This window comes from Leptosomus discolor, chromosome 7 (genome assembly GCF_034619465.1).
Source record: "Leptosomus discolor isolate bLepDis1 chromosome 7, bLepDis1.hap2, whole genome shotgun sequence".
Lineage (NCBI taxonomy): Eukaryota > Metazoa > Chordata > Aves > Leptosomiformes > Leptosomidae > Leptosomus > Leptosomus discolor.
This window is the reverse complement of record NC_141397.1, coordinates 38,911,389-38,928,954: the sequence shown is the minus strand read 5'-3', so window position 1 is coordinate 38,928,954 and position 17,566 is coordinate 38,911,389. Positions and strand designations below refer to the sequence as shown.

The 17,566-nt window shown below is 57.8% G+C and overlaps 2 protein-coding genes across 2 annotated transcripts; one reads left to right on the top strand and one right to left on the bottom strand.

Moving 5' to 3' along the window:
• Positions 1 to 484: 484 nt before the first annotated feature.
• Positions 485 to 12,948, top strand: TSPEAR (thrombospondin type laminin G domain and EAR repeats). The gene is made up of 12 exons (XM_086468241.1): positions 485 to 578; positions 3,277 to 3,497; positions 3,584 to 3,822; positions 3,937 to 4,027; positions 4,602 to 4,758; positions 5,188 to 5,319; positions 6,854 to 7,086; positions 9,060 to 9,246; positions 11,312 to 11,541; positions 11,834 to 12,021; positions 12,381 to 12,482; positions 12,782 to 12,948. Exons 1-12 carry the CDS (start codon positions 485 to 487, stop codon positions 12,933 to 12,935), a joined length of 2,028 nt encoding a protein of 675 aa, XP_086324367.1. The 3' UTR covers positions 12,936 to 12,948.
• A 2,163-nt stretch (positions 12,949 to 15,111) lies between these two features.
• Positions 15,112 to 15,975, bottom strand: LRRC3 (leucine rich repeat containing 3). The gene has a single exon (XM_009950244.2). The coding sequence runs from the start codon at positions 15,973 to 15,975 to the stop codon at positions 15,112 to 15,114; it is 864 nt and encodes a 287-aa protein (XP_009948546.2).
• Between the last annotated feature and the right edge of the window lie 1,591 nt (positions 15,976 to 17,566).

Genomic DNA, 17,566 nt, shown 5'->3' with positions numbered 1-17,566 from the left:
ACCTACTCCCACATGACCCCAGAAAAATAAATCACCAAAAATGAAAGGAAGCAAAGAAAAAATAAATTTAAAAAAAAATTAAAAAATCCCTCCCAAGAGCTGCCTTCCAGAGGGTTGGGCAAAAGATAAAAGCTCTCCAAGGAGCCAGGACTCCTCCTCTCCCACCATGAACTTCTCATTTAAATGTCTGCGCACAGGCTGCAGCCAGCACTGCCTACGCAGCCACCCCAGGGGAGCCCCCAGCAGCCCCCCGCCTGCCACCCCTGCCCTGCCCCCGGGGACGATGCCCACGCAAGGGGACGGCAGAGCCGGGGCTTAAGACACCAGAAGCAGCGAAGCAGCAGCACATCCCTGAGGAGGTGGTCCCACCAGCGGACTATGCGAGAGCCCCTGGGGGGGTTGAGCCCAGTGGTGCCTGCCCAGGCACAGAGGAGTGGACAGCAGGGGTGTCCCAGTGGATGGACCCCCTGAGACCAGCCCCCTGATGTCGGCTCCGCTGCTGCTCTGGCTCATCCTCCTCCACTGGGCCACCGGCGGGGGCTTCATCGGGGGGGGCAGGACGTGGCAGCATTGCACAGGTAGGAGCGAAGGCTGGTGGGTGGGCTGCGTCAGGAGGGAGGCATCGAGATAGGCTCTGGCTGTGTCTGGAAACATGCCGGGATCTGTGTGCTCCCGTGGATGGGATGTTCCCCATGCTGCCAGGGCAGACCCCAGAATGTGTGCTTTGTTTTGGGGGGCATGTGGCAGCCACGGGGTGCCCTGCGTGGGGCAGCCTCTCTCTGGCAGCCCAGCCCAGGGGTTTTGGTGCCTGGATGCCAGTGGACCGAGTCTTGGGGGTGACAGCACGGTGTGATGCCTCGGGTGCTGCAGCAGCCGGCACCCTGCCTGCACCCATGGGTAGCAGGTAGTGGGATCATCCCAGTGCCTGCAGCTCCCCGACGTGGCACAGGACAGGGGAGCAACCAGCCCTCCTTGGTGCTGTGGGGAGAGCTGTGTGCCCATCCCTGCAGCACAAGCGTTGTCCCAAGGTCTGCTGGCCCTGGGGACAAACATAGGGAGGGGAAGGACTGGAAGGAGAATGAGAGCCATGAAGTCCCCCTGGAAAATCCCTCCCATCCTGGACTCTCTGGGGCTCCCTGTGCTCTGCCAGACACAACCTACGTCCTCCTGGCAGCAAAACCTCACGGAAAGTTTCTGTCCTGCTGCCCCAGCCAAGGAGCTGGCAGCTCTGACAGCATTTCCCACAGGGAAGTGCCAAGAGCAGCCCAAGCCAAGGAGTGTCCCTGTCCCCTGGCTCTGCCTTCCCGTACTGCGTGGTCCCTGCACAGGCAGTGAAACTTCAGCCCAGTTTTTGGGGCTTGTCTCGATTTGATGGTGCCTGTATTTACACTTTATTACAGCCCGACTGGAGGTGAAAAAGAAAGCTGGGAGAAATCAGAGAGTTTCTGCCCACCGCCTCCTCCCCTGGGTGCTCTGGTCTCTCCACGGATGTCCCTGCTGTCCCCAAGCAGCCTCAGCTGGAGCGGTCCCAGGGTATCGAGGCCCCAGCATCCCTCCTGCCGGTGCCTGGCCCTGGCTCCTTGTGCAGCCCTGATGTGTCCAGCTGCAGGCAGCCGCCCCACGGAGCAGGCAGCTGCGGGGCACATGTGCTGCCCGACCTGGGCTGAAACCCCCAGGCTGCTCTCCCAGCTGTTAGCTGCCGGCTCCTCTCTGCTCGTTAGCAGTGACTGATGCGGGAGGCAGATTGAGACGCACATCTTTGCGTTTAGGGATATGGTTTTGATTTTAGGACTTGGTCCCTTCACAGCCCACAGCCTCGGGCACAGCCTCCAGCCCCGGATGAGCTGAGCCCCCCCCCCCCCAGCTCATCCCAGCCACCCCTGGGGCAGTGGGGGACTCCTAAACCCCTCTGCAAATCCAAGCCTGAATTCAGCTTGTGCTTTTTGCTGAGAAAAACAGGAACTGGTCATTTGCCGAGTCATGCATTTCTGACATAAGTCATTTCAGTTAAACCTTCCCCACCGAGGCTTTGCTTTAGGAGCAGCTTAAACCAGCGGAGGGGCAGGCAGGGGGGACTCAGAGGTGGCAAGGTGAGAAGGGCCTCACCAATCTCACTGCTCCAGGCTGGAAGGAGCCACATAAGCGGATTTCTCCTTGCTCTGCCCATCTGGATTTGGGCTGGCTGGGGGTGCCCAGGGTGGGGGGAAACACTTCCCTTCTCCAGCTGGTTTGGATTCAGCCACACACTGGTCCAGCCTTGCTCACAGCTCCCTCCCTGCTAGCTCTCCTGCTGTGCCCCAGCAGCCGAGGTTTATTAATACAAATAGGAGCTAAAAGCCCAGTCTCACTGGGGATGGGACAGTCAGGGATTTTTTAGTCTAGCTGAGTGCTGCTTCATCCTCTGGGCATCACCACCAAGCCTCTTTGTGGTTTGCTACAGACATCGCAATCCTACCAGGGAAGCATTCCAAAATAAAAGGCGGAAGGGTGCCAATGCGAGGAAGGTTGGAGAAGCACCCACCATGAGTGCAGCCCTTCCCACAGCTGCTGGCATGGGGCTTGTCAAGGCATTGGACTAACGGTGACCCTGGCACTGTTATGTGGGGACAGCTTTGTGGTGCCAGCATGCAGTGCTGTTCTTCACCTGGGGCTGGGAACGTTGTTTTCTCTTCTGGGGGGAGGATAATTATTTAATGAGTAGTTTTGGTGCCTGCCGGGGGAGTATGTGCATGTGTGCAATTAGGGCTGGGGTGGGAGAGCCTGGACCAGTACTGGAGCAGGGAGCGCTGTGCCCCACTGTCCTGGGGATGGGATGGGGATGGGTGGCTGCCCTGCAAGCAGATCCCTGCCTGTGCTCCTGGGTCTGGTTGTGGTTGCTGGTGTCCTGAGGAAGCTGGTGGGGCTGCCCAGCTGGCAGGTCCCAGGCCTGGGGTCAGCATTTGGAGCTGTGTCAGTGGGATGGTTCGTGCAGGTGAGCCTGCACACTTGGTGTTCTTGCTGTGGGGCTGGAGATATCAGCCTTGGTGTCCGGAAGGCAAACGTCCCCAAAGCAGGGGCTCACCACAGACCCCGGGCAGGGGATGGCAGGATACCAGGGCATGCTGGGCCCCTCTGCTGCCACGGAGTGCTCTGGCCAGCGCTGGAGATGGGCTGGCTACCTTGAATAAGCCAGGTGGCAGAGCACCCCACTGCAAGGCAGGGACCCCGTCCCACTGCGGGACAGGCTGTGATAGCTGCTGCTGCCGTCATGATGTGCTCCGCTGTCTCTTGGCACAGACCTGCGCCCACTGGACATCCTCTCGGAGGTGGTGCCTGTCGGCAGGCTGGCCCACGGCATGAGGGTGTTTCAAGTGCAGGGGGTGCGTGGTTTCCAGCTTGCTGCCTCACGGCCTCGTGCCCTGGGCTTCCCCGCCTCCCGGCTCTTCATCCACTGTGACCGCTTCCCTGAGGAGTTCTCCATCATCGTCACGCTGACGGTCCTCAGTGTCCCTGCCAAGGTAAGCACTGCTGGCTGGGCATGGAGCAGGCACAGCACAGCCCTGCTGCTTGTGGCACGCAGATTTGAGCACATGATCTTCTGCAGAGAAACGAGTATGTCTTCACGCTGATGGCAGAGGAGAGCCCCAGTGTGCTGGTGGGGCTGCGCTACGCTCCCGACAAGCTCCACTTCCTCTTCTGGAGCCAGGAGCAGGCCGGCGGCTGGCAGACCCGTGTCACCTTCCCCAATGTCTCCCTCTCCGACAACCAGTGGCACACGCTCGTCCTGGCTGTCTCCGGCCAGTCCTTCTCCCTGACGGTGGACTGCAGCGTTCCCAAGGACGTGTAGGTTGGAGGCAGTGGCGGGGGGGTCAGGAGTGCTGGCAGGGTGATGTTCCTCCACCAACCACCAGCAGACAACATAAAATTGTTCCCTGCCTCTTCTCTGCTCATTCACAGGGTGGTGGAGACGCCATTTCCAGCCTCTCTGTCGGTGAAGAGAGCCAGCTTCTACCTAGGCAACAGAAGGAGAAGGAAAGGCGTGTTCACGGTAGGTGCCCCATAGTACGGGGCTGCCCAGGGATGTTCGTGGCTCATTGTGGGGTGAGCTGCAGCCCCCTCTCAGCCCCCTTTGCTGGCAGGACTTGAGCCATGGTGTGTGCAACAGAGGTGGCCAGGGTCCCACTGCCAGGCTTGGTCCTCATCCAGCTGTGGGCGTGCAAGGGGCAGTGCTGGTGACTGGCACTTTGTGGGACAAACATGTTTTTAAGAGGATGCTGTCAGCAGTGCGGTGACAGAAAAACAGTTGATGGCACAGTCTCGCTGATATAAAAGTTAGGGCGGTGCATGATCCTGACCAGTAGTGGAAAGCAGAGGCGGTGAAAGCTCTTTGCCAGTGCTCCCCTTGCACCAGCTGTTAAATTGCCCAGGATGGAGATTTTGGCAGGCTGGGAATGTAACAAGGATCCGATAAACCTGTGTGAATCCTGTGGAGGCTTCCATGGCCCAGGAGGGAGGGTAATGAGCAAGAGTCAGGAGGAAAATCCAGGGCATGAATCACCTGCAGCTTCCATGTCTTGGTCATGATGGACTTGCTCTCCATCCTGCTGCTCCTGCTTTCCCAGGGCTTGCTGAGACAGCTTGTCTTGCTGCCAGGAGCTGATGCCACCCCTCGGATATGCACCGCCATGAACTTTAAAGTAGCGACGCTCTCTGTCCCCACTGTCCTCCAGGATCTCCCCACGAAGCCAGCCAGCAACGAGGTGCTAAAATACCCCTACGGTCAGTATCTCCCCATGGTGCAGGCTTGGTTGGCCACTTTCTGTGTTTGTTGAGGAAGGCTCTTTGCGTGGGGCTGGGCATGGAGGAGGAGTGGAGGGGAAGAGGGTGTCACCAGCACGCTCTGTTTCTCAGTGTGTTTTTGGGGTGGGATACCTGTCCAAAACCTCCCTGGAGAGCCAGAGTGCCCCTGCCCAGGTCCCTGGGCAGCACTGGGCTCATGCCAGTAGCCCCACAGGTGCCAGCCTTCAGGGTTTTCTCAGCCAGTGGCTTCCTGGCCCAATGCTGGGATGCCATTTCCCCTGTTCCTTGGTGCCTACCATCAGGATGGGACCGGGACATCTAACCCTCCCTGTGTGCATGGCTACGAGCCTTGCTGCTCTTCTGTTGTGTGCGCTAAGGGGTGCCTGCCTTGCTCCTCTCCATGCCCAGAGACTGACACGAAGGTGACCCTGGGGTCCCGTCCACCCTGCACCAAGCAGCAGAAGGCGCAGTTCTGGTTCAACGCCTCCTGGCGAGGGCTGTACCTCTGCAACGGCAGTGCCTGGATTTCCATGCTGGAAGGTACTGGTGTGCAATGGGCTCTCAGGGATGGAGGGAGGCTCTTGCAGCAGAGGAGGAGCAGAAATTTGCCCTTGACAACACTTTGGGGTGGGAACAGTCAGGCAAGAACAGAATGAGGGGTCTGCCTCTCCCCTGCTTGGCCAGGCTTTGCTTTGCTCTCCGTGCCCATGTTGATACTCCCAGTGCAGCTCTGGATTCAAGCGCCTCTGTGAGCCAGCTCCCTGATCACTCACACAATGCTGGTGTCATCCATCCACCTTAACCATGTTGTCCATCCCTCCTGGGGCTTCTCTGGTCAGGGACAAGCTCCTGGTCTGTCTAAGCGCGACAGCTCACCCCATGGAGAGCCATGCCTGGGGTGCTCCCTGCCATGGGGTCCCAAAGGTGCAGGTGCTCCCAGTGCCGAAGTGCTTGTGTGGTGGACAAGAAGGAGCAGAAAGACTCATCAGCTGCTGGAGATACCAGAAGGAGAAGTGTGATGGTGGTGGAGGCAGAGTGCCTGTGTTGTCCCAGCTCTGGTGGCCTTCATGCGGAAAATAGTGGGGCAACATTGGAGCAACAAGGTGACAAAGCAACCAGAGCCTGGAGGCATGGACGTTATTCAATAAGGAAATGGATTTCACCCACTGTCAGTCTCCCACTTGCTCCAGGCAGTCTGCCCAGGATCCCTGGTGAGGACATGGAGGGTGGGGTATGCCCACAACCGAGTTGTCCTTCCCACCTCTTCCTGGGTTTTTCTTATGCTGGTGCTCACGTGGTGGGTTTGGATGAGCCATTTGCTCCTCACAGGAGCTGGCAACAGCCGGACTCCCCATCCTTCCCTACCTCTGGAAGTCATCAGGATTGGCACCATGCCCTTCTTTTCCCAAGGAGATCTTGTGTTGGCGTCTTGCTGACCTGCGCCCCTTGGAGCCACCAACACTGGCCCTTTTTGTAGCCCTTCTCCTGCCATTTGTCCCTTCCAGTGCCCACCCATTTGCTGCTGAGTTTGCTCTTAGCATTTCTGTTCTAATTTCTGGCATTAATTCTGTCTAAGTCTTCTCTAACTTCTTCCAGAGCTCATGCTGACTCCAGCCAGAGAAAACATCTGGTGCAGGGCTGCTGCAGGTGGGTACGGGGTAACCTGGCTGGTCTCAGCAGCCCAGGCCCTTTTGCTGTAGGTCCTCGTTCTCTTTCGGATAAATATATCAACCCACTTTGTAAGAAGCAATCAAAATCCGTGGCATGTCATTCTTCCCCCCTCCCGGAGGAGACTGCCCGGCAGAGCATTTTGCAGCCCTGCCCTCTGCTGGGGAACAGGCAGGGTGGATGAGGCTGAACGTGCTGCCCAATGAGATGGAGTCAGGCCTTTTACCACCCCCTCGAGTTTTGGCCATTCACCACCTGTGACACCAGGACCTTTATTTTCCCCCCATAAAACTCCATACAGCAACAAGCGTCAATGAGCCAGCTCTGCTATGCACCGAGGGGCACCTCTCTAGGCAAAGGCATCTGGTTTTAACCTCACCTCTCTTTTTTTTTCATGGTCTCCTAGTCAAACAAAGGCTGGACTACGTGGAGGAATACCAGAACCTGGTGACCAACTCTGAGACCATGGGTATTGAAGTCTTCACCATCCCAAAGGTGGGACTGTTCGCAGCCACTGCCAACCGGTACACCCCGCCAGGATCAGCCATCTACAAGTGGACTGACAGGAAGTTTGTACCCTACCAGAACATCCCCACCTACCAAGCTCAGGCCTGGAAGTATTTCACCATAGGAAAGAAGGTAAGTCTGCTGAGAGCCAGCTTTGTGCAGAGCTCCCAGGGGTGTTGGGAAGGTTCCCTGTCTGGCTTTGTCACCAGATGCCGCACAGGATGGCTGCAGGGCTTGCCCATCACTAGCCATGTGCTCCAGCATACAGAGGGATGGGCAGAAGTCCTGTCTTCAGGCTTGGTGGCACCAACAGCACTGCTACTTGGATACAAATGGGCCGCGTCCCGCCTGCATTAACCTGCCTGAGGGTGGGATCCTGCAGAAAACCTGGTCAAGCCCTGAAAAATGCAGCTGTGTTGCAAAGCTGGCTTTGAGCTGGGAACATGCCTGCCATCGCCAGCACTGTGCTTGCTCTGCAAAGCTCTGGCTACACCCTCATGGGCAGGAGACAGGAACATCCTCAGCTGGGTTTATCTGCTGATGGGAACCACCTTGAGACTCCCCAGTGTTAGTCTGGACCCACAATACCCCCTTGCAGTGACGGCTGTGGGGGCAGAGGAGTCCACCAGGCTGGGGGGTCCCAACTTCCCGTGATTCCTACACATCGAAGCACCCATGTTGATGCTCACCAAGGCTCATGGTTTGCCTTCAGGTCTTCTCTGAGAAAAACTTGCTCAGACATACTAGGAAGGATGGCCTCTGTCCTGCAAGCTTGGGGCAGGTGCCCTAGTTGGGGCTACCCTTGGAGCTCCAGAATGGCTGGGGACAGAGGCAGGCACCCTGCATGCAGCTAACCATGCTTGGCATGTTTCTGCGTGGAGCTGATGACCGTAGGTTGCACCAGCAGTGGTACAGACCTCTCCATTTAGCCCAGGTTCCTCACACACGTTGCAGGTGGAGTGCACCTCTGTAGGTGTCAGCACCTCATCACTGCACCAGGACCTGCCGATGCTCTGCTGGGAGGGGGTGAAGAGCCCCAGAGGGCAGGGCTGGGGTCTCCTGGTGGCTTCTGTCAATGGAGATCAAGGGACTGCAGGATCCTGAGTTGTGGGGTTGGATCCAGGACTTTCTCTTCCCTCTGAAGCTCTGTTTCTGCAGATCCCCTGAAGGGACTCCCTGGACTGGGGCTCAACGGGAGAACTGCCCAGTGCTGGGGATGCACCTTGGAGGGATGTGTAGACCCAGCACAGGCCTCCGCTGAGGGTGGAAGTCTCTGTCCTTGGGGGTGGCTGAGCCTCAGCTGGACAAAGCCCCAGATGGGTGCTGGCAGGGTGCTGTGCTGGGCAGGAGGCAGGAGACAGCCCCCGCTGACTGTTTTCTGCTTGTAGGCTGTGTTGCTATGCATCTTTGCAGCCCAGCTGGGGCATAACCTCTGCTCCTCCATACAAAACATGCCGGAGTGGTGGAGCCAGCATGACACACCACATGCTCCCGTGAGCTTGGATGTGCTGCCTACCTTGTGCAAGGCCATCTTTGCTGCTGCACGCTTGTCCCTGACGCTCACAGGGAGTTTTTCTTGCTCTTCTCTCCTGTTTTGTCTCAGGGAATCGTTATTATCATTATTATTTTTACCATATCTGCAATTTTCTTCTGAACAACGTTTCCTTATGGGAGAAGTTTGATAGATTGGACACCCCCTCTCCCTCCCCAGCCCATTTCATCAGCACAGCCATGCTCCCTGTTCCCGTGGCTGGCAGGGAGCGAGCAGATGCAGCATGGCTCTCCCTCAGCTCTGCTCTGAGGCTGTGGCTGCAAGTCTCATCACTGCCCTAGCTCTGCGTATGGCGGGCGCCGCTGCTGATGTGCCAAAGATCCCCATGAGCCACCGGTCCCTGTTCCTCCCCCTTCAGGTGCATTGTGCTGCTTGGGGGCTGCTGGGGGACCCCTGCCAGCCAGGGCTGTCCTGCCTCACACCGGCCACCTCGGTCCCTGGCCCCGCATTCCATGGGTGCTTGCCCTCACTCATCCCATCTTTATCCTGCCCGTGCTTGTCTGCATCCCTTTGAGAGGAGAAAATCAAGATGTCCTTGTTTGTTATTTTTCAGATCTTCCTAGCAGTGGCTAATTTTGAGCAGAATGACAGGGGTCAGGAGTTCTCTGTAATATACAAGTGGAGCCGCAGGAAAGAGAAATTCATCACGTACCAGAGGATCACCACGCACAGCGCTAGGGACTGGGAGGCATTTGTCATTGAGGGAGAGGCTTTCCTCGCAGTGGTCAACCACAGAGAAGGTACCCAGCCCTTATATTCCATACTGGCCCAGCTCAGCTGGGGCAGGTGGCCCTGGAGTGACACGGGGGGCTGGGGACCACAGCACCCCACCACAGGCACCCTGCTGAAGAGCATCCTCCCGTTGCCATGGAAACACTGCAGCTCCCTACATCCTCTGCTGAAGTGGAGGGCAAAGCTGGGGAGTCAGCGCACGCAGCTCGGAGTGTGATGTCCCTCAGGAAGCCCCAACCCTTGCAGATCCTCTCATTTTATGAGAGAAAAGCACTCGGGGAAGTGGCTGATATGGTCCCCCTGTGGGTTTCCGACTGCGGGGGACAAGGACAGAAGTGGAGATGGTGTCTTTGCTGAAACTCTCTGCTTCTTTTCACTTGTTTCCCCAATGCTACATAGCATGGTGGGGTGGTGAGGGCAGCTGCATGGGTTTTCAGGGGCTGAGCCTTGTGATAAGCCAAAGCCTTGGCCTTGTGGGCACACAGGAAACCGAGGGAAGCCAAGTGAGAGCCCACTGATGTCCTTCTTTCCCTGGGCACCCTGCAGACGTGATGCAGCCTCATTCCCCTCCCAGGCCACGAGTTGTTCTGGGCTGGGGATGCATCCCTCAGCATGGGGGATGGGTGGGTCAATACTACAGCCTTGGCTTTCCAGGATGCTGTCAGCCGGGTTCAGATGCTGGGCTGGTGGGCTCCTTCCCTGCCATCAGCACTGGATCCTGGGGCATCAGCTCCTCTGGCACCAGGCTTAAAGCTGGTGGCAGGTTGCTTGGGCACCAGCTGCCTATAAGATGGGCTAGAAACTCTCCATGTCACCTGTTGGACCCCACCGTGGCCAGTTTGGCTGAGACCTACTCCCATGGTAGTGGCAGTGGCAGCAGAAAGGTCCCTTCGTTGGCCATGCACATCATGCAGGGGTTAAGACCATCATGGCCAAGCCAAACTGACCCCCCTTAGGGGGTGGTGGAGGGTCAGTCCCTGAGGAGCTGCCACTTATCCATGTGCCATTTCCCACACACCCTGTTCTCCCCGCAGCCCTTCTTGCCAAAGTCTGTTCTGTTACAATGAAGATTGCCTGGAAACCTGTTAACATGTGGTCCCGCTGCTGCTTAGCCACCAGAAACACCAGTGGGGCCAGGCCGAGTACAGCAGAGCTTAGCGTGAGGTGGAAAGGAGCTGGTGATTCTCCCCTCCTGTCCCAATGAAGCCAGCCCTGTTTTAGAAGAACAGCTCTGGCTTGAGGGGTTGTGCCAGGCTGCAGAAAGGTTTTTAGCTTTAAACCCAGCTGCATCCCACACAGACATGAGATTGAGGTGCTTGAACAGAGCCCACGAGCTGGATGGAGCACGTGCTTTGGTGCTGGTGGGCTCAGCCCGAGTGCCCAGCACGGGGCAGGGCACAGGCTGTGGCATCCCTTCCCTCTTTCTGGAGTTTGTGCCATCAGTGGGGATCAGCGCATGAAGGTCCCCGGCCAGCTCCAGTGCTCAGGAGCTGAGCATGGGGACTTGGCAAAGGAGTGCTCAAAAACATCACTGGGTGCCGTTCCAGTTGTGGCTGCCTCCCAGCTGTGCAAGCTGGTGCGCGAAGGGTGACAGCATCCCATGATGTTGGTAGCTTAGGGACTTCGCTGGGACTGGCCCCATTACACATGGCCACCCTGTGGGACAGCCGACAGTTTGGCTGCTCTGGGGCACCAGCATGGTGCCTCTGGTGTGCTGCTTGTGTAGGGTGACAGCACCCTCCCCATTCTCCTCTGCCAGGGGCTGCCACGATGCTGCCACTGCACATTTGGGAATAAGCTGCCAACATGTTCAATGGGGATGGAGGCTCCAGGTAGGGATGGAGGCTCCAGGTAGGGATGGAGGCTCTAGGTGGGGATGGAGGCTCTGGGTAGAGATGGAGGCTCTAGAGTCTCTTTGGCTACTTCTTGGGGAGCAATCAGTCACTAGCAAACAGCCTTGCAACCTGCTGGCAAATACTTGTGTAGCTGAACCTGTTTCTGGGTCTTGTTTCTTACACGAGCCAGGTATTCCTTTTCCTCATGGTGCATATCTTGTCTGTCTGTCTCCCCCAGGGAATAACCACAACATAGACAGCGTGATATACAGGTGGAACCCCAGGACAGGGTTGTTTGAAACCAATCAGACCATCCCTACCTCTGGAGCCTATGACTGGGAATTTTTCACCATCGGGCCATATTCCTTCTTGGCTGTGGCTAACACGTTCAATGGCACATCCACTAAGATCTACTCACACATCTACATCTGGCTCAGTGGCTCTTTCCAGCTCTTCCAGTCTATCCTGGTAAGGCTTGGCCACTGATCAAACTCTACTCCTTGGTCCCCCCTCTAGGTTTAGACATGCCTGGGAATAATTATAGAGGCAGATGCTCTTCAGACCTCTGGAAATGTAGTGATAGTTTTCCCCTGATTCTCCCATAGGGACTGACAGAGCAAGGTTTATTTTTTCCTTCGAGGGTTTTAGGAGTGGGTAACTTCCCCACTGCACTTCCAGCAGGTTCCCCACACCTCATGGCATGCTTGGCTTGCAAAGGCTTGCCCACATCCAGCTTCTCATGTGGCTTCCTTCCCTGCAGACTTTCGGTGCTGCTGACTGGGAGGTCTTCCGTATTGGGAACAGAGTCTTCCTGGCTGTTGCAAACAGCCACAGCTATGACAGTGGGATGCCAGCACCCTCTAACTTCTACGCCATCAACTCTTCCATCTATGAGCTGAACATCACTGCCCAGATGTTTGTCAAATTCCAGGACCTCCTGACCTACAGGTACCTGGGCAAAGAGTCAGGGTGCTTCTCAGCCTGCATCCTTCCCCTGAGCAACCTCGAGGTCTCCTGGAGGGTTTAGGCAGGCTTGCACGCTGCCAGTGACTGGGACTGGTGGGGCGGGCAATGGGTGACAGGTCCTTGGCACAAAAATCCCAGAGGGAGGTAGGAGAAGGCCCTGGATTTGGGAACAAGGGTGGATTTCCTTTCAGGAACAGCATGAGAAGAGCAGGGTTTTCTGTATATCATCAAAGTGGCAGAGGTTGGTGTGGGATGGGTTCAGCCTCATAGATGTGCAGCCCCTTCCTTGGCTGGCCACAGAGGGGCCACCTCACCTGCCCCTTTGCTTGCTTCATCCCCAGTGCCCTGGACTGGGAGTTCTTCTCAGTGGGAGACGACTCTTTTCTGGTGGTAGCAAACTCCTTCGATGGCTTCACCTTCTCCGTTAACAGTATTATCTACAGGTACTGCTGTGGGAGGAGGGCAGGGTTGGGTGGTTGTTCCCAGCAGGAATGACCCTGTCCAGAGCCCAGCACAGGGGCAACCTCTGCAGATGCAGTGCATCTGCCCAGGGAGGACAGATAGGAGGACTGCTCCCTGTTTCTGGAGAGCTTTCTGGGCAGGAGTGGAAAGCCCCAATGAGGGACATCCCACCCTGAACTGCAGCGGGGAGGTGGAAGATGCCAGCCCCACAGCTTGGCTTTCCTGCCCGCTTTCAGGTGCCCAGCTTGTGCCCCAAGACCTAACTGCCCTCCCCATGCAGGTGGCAAGGCTATGAAGGCTTCGTTGCGGCACACCACCTCCCCACTGTTGGCTGCAGAGACTGGGAGGCATTTCACACCGCCGAGGGCTCCTACCTCCTCTACTCTAGTGCCAAGGAGCCGCTTTCCAAGGTGCTCAAGCTGAAAACCACCTGAGGTGGCTGAGACACTTTCAGCTCATCACCAGGATCAGGGCAAGCTGGGCATTAAGGTGAAGATGGACCATAGAGCCCAGGAACAGCTGCAGCATCAGCCCTGCAGCTGGCTGGTTGTGCGTTCCACAGGAGGGGGAGGAGGAGGAGGGGAGCTCCAGGGCTCCCTGCAGCCTTGTCAGGGGGCTGGCAAAGGGGCTGCGACCCTGCTTTGGTGCTGTTTCTCCTGGGCAAGCTCTCCTGTCACGCTCCAGAGCCATGTCCTACCCAGGATGCCTGGCACCCAGGTGCTTCTCCAGGCTTGCTGGGACCGTGGTGCTTGGCAGTTTCCAGCCAGGAGGGACCCAGAGCTGCCATTGGTTGTGGCCAGAGTTCGCACAAAGCCAGGGAAAAAGAAACTGAGCAGAATGTGTGCTGCTGGGGTGGGTGCGTGGCAGGGTGGAGGAAACAGCATGTGAGAAATTGGGGGAAAAGTTGGCTTTGGGCTTGGCGCTGGCTGCCCAGCGCCAGGGGCTGCGGTGCTGCTGAGGACCCATCCACCCCATCCCACTGCTGTGGGTGCCTGTCCACCCTCCTGCTGCGCCATGGCCAGTTTCAGTCGTCCTTGCCAAGTGACGTGTGTATATTGTACAAGTCCATAGATGTGTACAAGGACCAATGCTGGTCCTTGCACCCCTTTGCATGAGGTTAGTGACTTCCGAGCAAACCTGCTGTGTGTTGGGACCGATCCAGCTACCATGGGCATGGGAAAGTCCCCAAACTGCTCCAGGTGAAACCGTGGCCTCTTTTCTTTTCCTCGCCTTTGCTGGGGGACTTTTTTGCTTAACCAGAGCTCTAATAAACTGTGTGCACCCAGCCTCTGTTCCACGAGCAAGCTGCAGGTACCTGAGCTACTCTGACTATGGCAGCGGCTTCCGTCCACTCAACAAGCCACCCCCTGAGTGAGATAGGGCCATGTCCTTGGCCATAGGTGGCCCGTGAGGACAAGGTGGCCCTGACCACAGCGGGGTGCTGGGGTGAGGTTGCCCCTCTGCCTCCCCCCACCTGGGACCCTCTGTCTCTCCCAGCTGGCCCAGAGCATCACTCAGCCTTCCCCAGTCCCAGGTTTGGCACTGGAGAGCCCCCAGGAGGTGCCAGTCCCCCCAAGAAGGGGCTGAGGGGTGTCATGGCCTGAGCCACCCCAGGGTCCAGGCCCAGTAAAGCCAGCACGGGCAGCCCCTGCAGACCTCCCTCCTCCCCCAGCCCAGCCGTGGCCGCAGCTGGCTCTGCCGGGAAGGACCATTTCTTGCTTGTGAAACAACAGAACTTGATTTGCTTCCATTGTGTTGAGCCATGAGCAGCATCTCTAATTTGTCCCCAAGAAAGGGCAAGATAAGGTGAGATGTACCAGACAAGATGCAGAGGCACCATTTGGCCAGCTGGCCCCTGCTCGAGGCAGGCTCGGGTGAGGGTGGAGGGGATGTAATCTAATGGGAGTTGAGCTGGTACATTGAATTTAGGCTTGTCTGCTTTGGGAGTGATTGAATTAGGACAAGCGCAACCCCTTCAAGCACCACTGCTCTCTCCAGACACTCAGCTCCCAGCGTAGCACAAACCCTGAGGGCTTTTCCTATGTGCAGGGCTTTATTGAGATATCAAAGGTTTGGGAGATCATCCCCCGGTTGCTGGTGGCAGGCAGAGGCTGCTGAGATGCTGTGTGGAGGCTGGGGCTGATGTCCTGCTCTCTGCAAGGCTGGGACGGAGTGACCCCGCTGCACAGAGCAACTGATCCCTCTGTGCCCCAGGCTCCAGGGACCTTCTGGCTCCACAAGAACCCTCACCCTCACCTGTCTCCCCCCAGGGGCTGGTTGTCTCCAGACCATGTGGACAATGAGCATGTGACTGGGGCCACTTTCCCTGCGAGACCAGCTCTGTCAGGGTTAAAAGGGGTCTGCAGGGAGGGGGTTCCTCCCTGGGAATCTAGGCTCCACAGACAGGTCTGCATGGTGTGTCCCTGGCATCCCTCCCCCATGTTGTTTGCTCAAGGTCCATCCAGCGTCACTGGGGAGGGACGAAGTCAGTGGCACTCGTTTGCAGGACTGGAGCAAGTGCTGGAAAAGCCCACAGAGAAGCTTTGAAGCCCACCAAGTTGCCACTGGTTCCCTGCAAAGAAGCTGGAAACAGGGTGCCCTAATCCTGCACTACAGGGCAGTGCTGGTAATCTCTGCATGGCCCTGGGTGCTTGGCAGTGACTTCAGGTAATCCACGTGCTTGCAGGTGTCCTCTTGATTGTGCCGGACATAGCAGATCACATAGACGATGACCATGGCGAACCAGCCAAACATGGTGATGAACATGGCCACATCCGTGGTTCTCTGACGCCCGCTGCAGAAGTTGACACCAGCATCCAGGACCTGGAGCAGTGGCTTGCCCACGTACTCCTCGCGTGGGGCCGTGTGGCAGGTGATGTCCTGGACAGAGTCGGGGTCCAGCCGCACCTCCCACAACACCTCCTGCAAGGCACACTCGCAGTGCCAGGGGTTGTTGGCCAGGCGGAGCTTGGCACTGAGCGCCAGCAAGGCCTCCTTGGGGATGCTACGGATGCGATTGCTGGAGAGGTCAAGAGTACGCAGCCCAGCAGCCACCCCTTTGAAAGCCGCCCTGTCGATCTTCTCAATGGCATTCCTGGAGAGATCGAGTTCCTCCAGGTGGGTGAGGTGCCTGAAGGCATTGCTGGGGATTCTGGTGATGCTGTTGGTGTCCAGCTTGAGGAATACTGCGTCTTTGGGGATGTCCTTGGGGATCTCTTCCAAGTGCCGGGAACTGCAGAGGACGGCCTTTGCCCCTGCCCACTCTGTGCACTGGCAGCTTGGGGGGCAGGAGCTGCCCCAGGGGATACACAGCAGGAGGCAAAAGAAAGCCTGGGTGATGCTGGCTGCCGGTGTGGTCGTGAGGGTCATCTTGCACCTGACCAGGTTGGCATGGCTGCTGGCAATTCCTCGGTGGCTGCAGCATCTTCTGGACAGCAGGGTGGCTCCTCTGCGCTCCTGCAAAGCATCTCCCATTGCTGGAGGAAAGCAGTGGGTGGAAAGGATATGACACGGCATTATTTCCTGAAACATCACGTTTCATGTTATGCGCCCTGGCAAAGTGGGGAGAGATTGAGCTCAGGAGCCCAGAAAACAAGGGTGCAATGACACTGGCTACCATCTTCTGCAGGACAGCTTAATTTGGTTTAAGGTTAATTATACCCGGACATAGAGCTGCAGAGATTAAAAACCCTGCCCCGACTTTGGCACAGACCACCAGGCAGGATAAAGGTTGCTGTGGGATGGGGGGGTGTCAAGATGGGCATAGCCCAGGAGCCTCTGCCCCAGCCTGCTGCCAGTTTCCACATGGGATGTGGTGATTTGCTGCTGGAGAACAGCAGCAGTCAATTCCTATCTCACCCACCCTGAGTGTTAAAAAAAAAAAGATGAGTCAGACTCCCCAGATCATCAGATCGGCTTAATCACCACTGGGTTTTTAAATAACAAGTTATAGAGTTCTTTCGTGTTCCCCATCTGGTCCATGAGCTGGTACAAGTCATGTTTCCAAGGGTTTTGCCAGAGCAGAGGTTTGGAGGTGACTTTGTTTTTTTAAAGTAAACAAAGAGTATGGTTTAACAGCCTGACTCCGGGAGCTGGAGCTTAAGAGAGGAGCCAGTGACTCCCACAGCAAAGCCCTGCTGGGGATGAGTTAGGAGGTGAAGCGGGTGGGCCTTCTTTCCTCTGCCCTTTGGTGCTACTCACACCTCTCCTGCTGCCTTGGCCAGGCTGGCAGGAAGGAGATCCCCACAGAGGGGAAAGTTGTGGGATGGGACCTTGGCAGGCCCGGGGAGCCTTTCACCTGAGAAGGAAATTGTCCGTGGTGAGCTCATTAGGGTGGTTATCCCTCTGGTACCAGCACCCTTTTGCTAATGGCATGCCCCTGGTAACGGCACCCTGTAAGTACCAGCATCTCGTAGGTATGAGCATCCACAGGGTACCACCCAGGGGGACACTCATACCTGAGGGATGCTGCCTGTAGACCTGCCCAGCGGTGTGGGACTGTGCAGTGGACTCTTACAGGGCAGATTAAGTCGAGCTGCCCGTGAAACCCCCCTGGCCTTACAAACGTTACCAGGCTCTGCCAGCCCAGGCTCTCCGGGGATGTGCTTTGCGGTGCCGCTTCTCATCGCCTGCACGAGCTCCTGGAGGGACTCAGAGGGACCCCGTCCCTCCCCGCCCTCCAGCCCAGCCCCAGCCGGACCCCGGCGTGTGTGGGGGTGATGCCCAGCCCCGACCCGCCCTCATGTGCCCTGGCCGGGGGCCGGACCTTCCCTGCTGGGGCGCTTGGGGAGCCGGGACCCCGCCGGGCTCCGCGCAGCAGAACCGCCCTCCCGCCACCGCCGTCGCCCGAGGTCCCTTACCGGCTCGGCTCCGCTTCGGTTCGGCTCCGGCAGCTCGGCAGCGATCGGGCTCCGCCGCGGCCGAGGGCGAACAAGAGGCGGCCCCACCTGTTGCTGCGGCCGCTGCTGCCGGAGCCCCGGGCCGGGCGGTCCCCGCCTCAGCGGCACCGGGCGGGGCTGAGGAGGGGCTGCGGGGACCGGGGGGTACCCCGTGGCAGCGCAGAGGG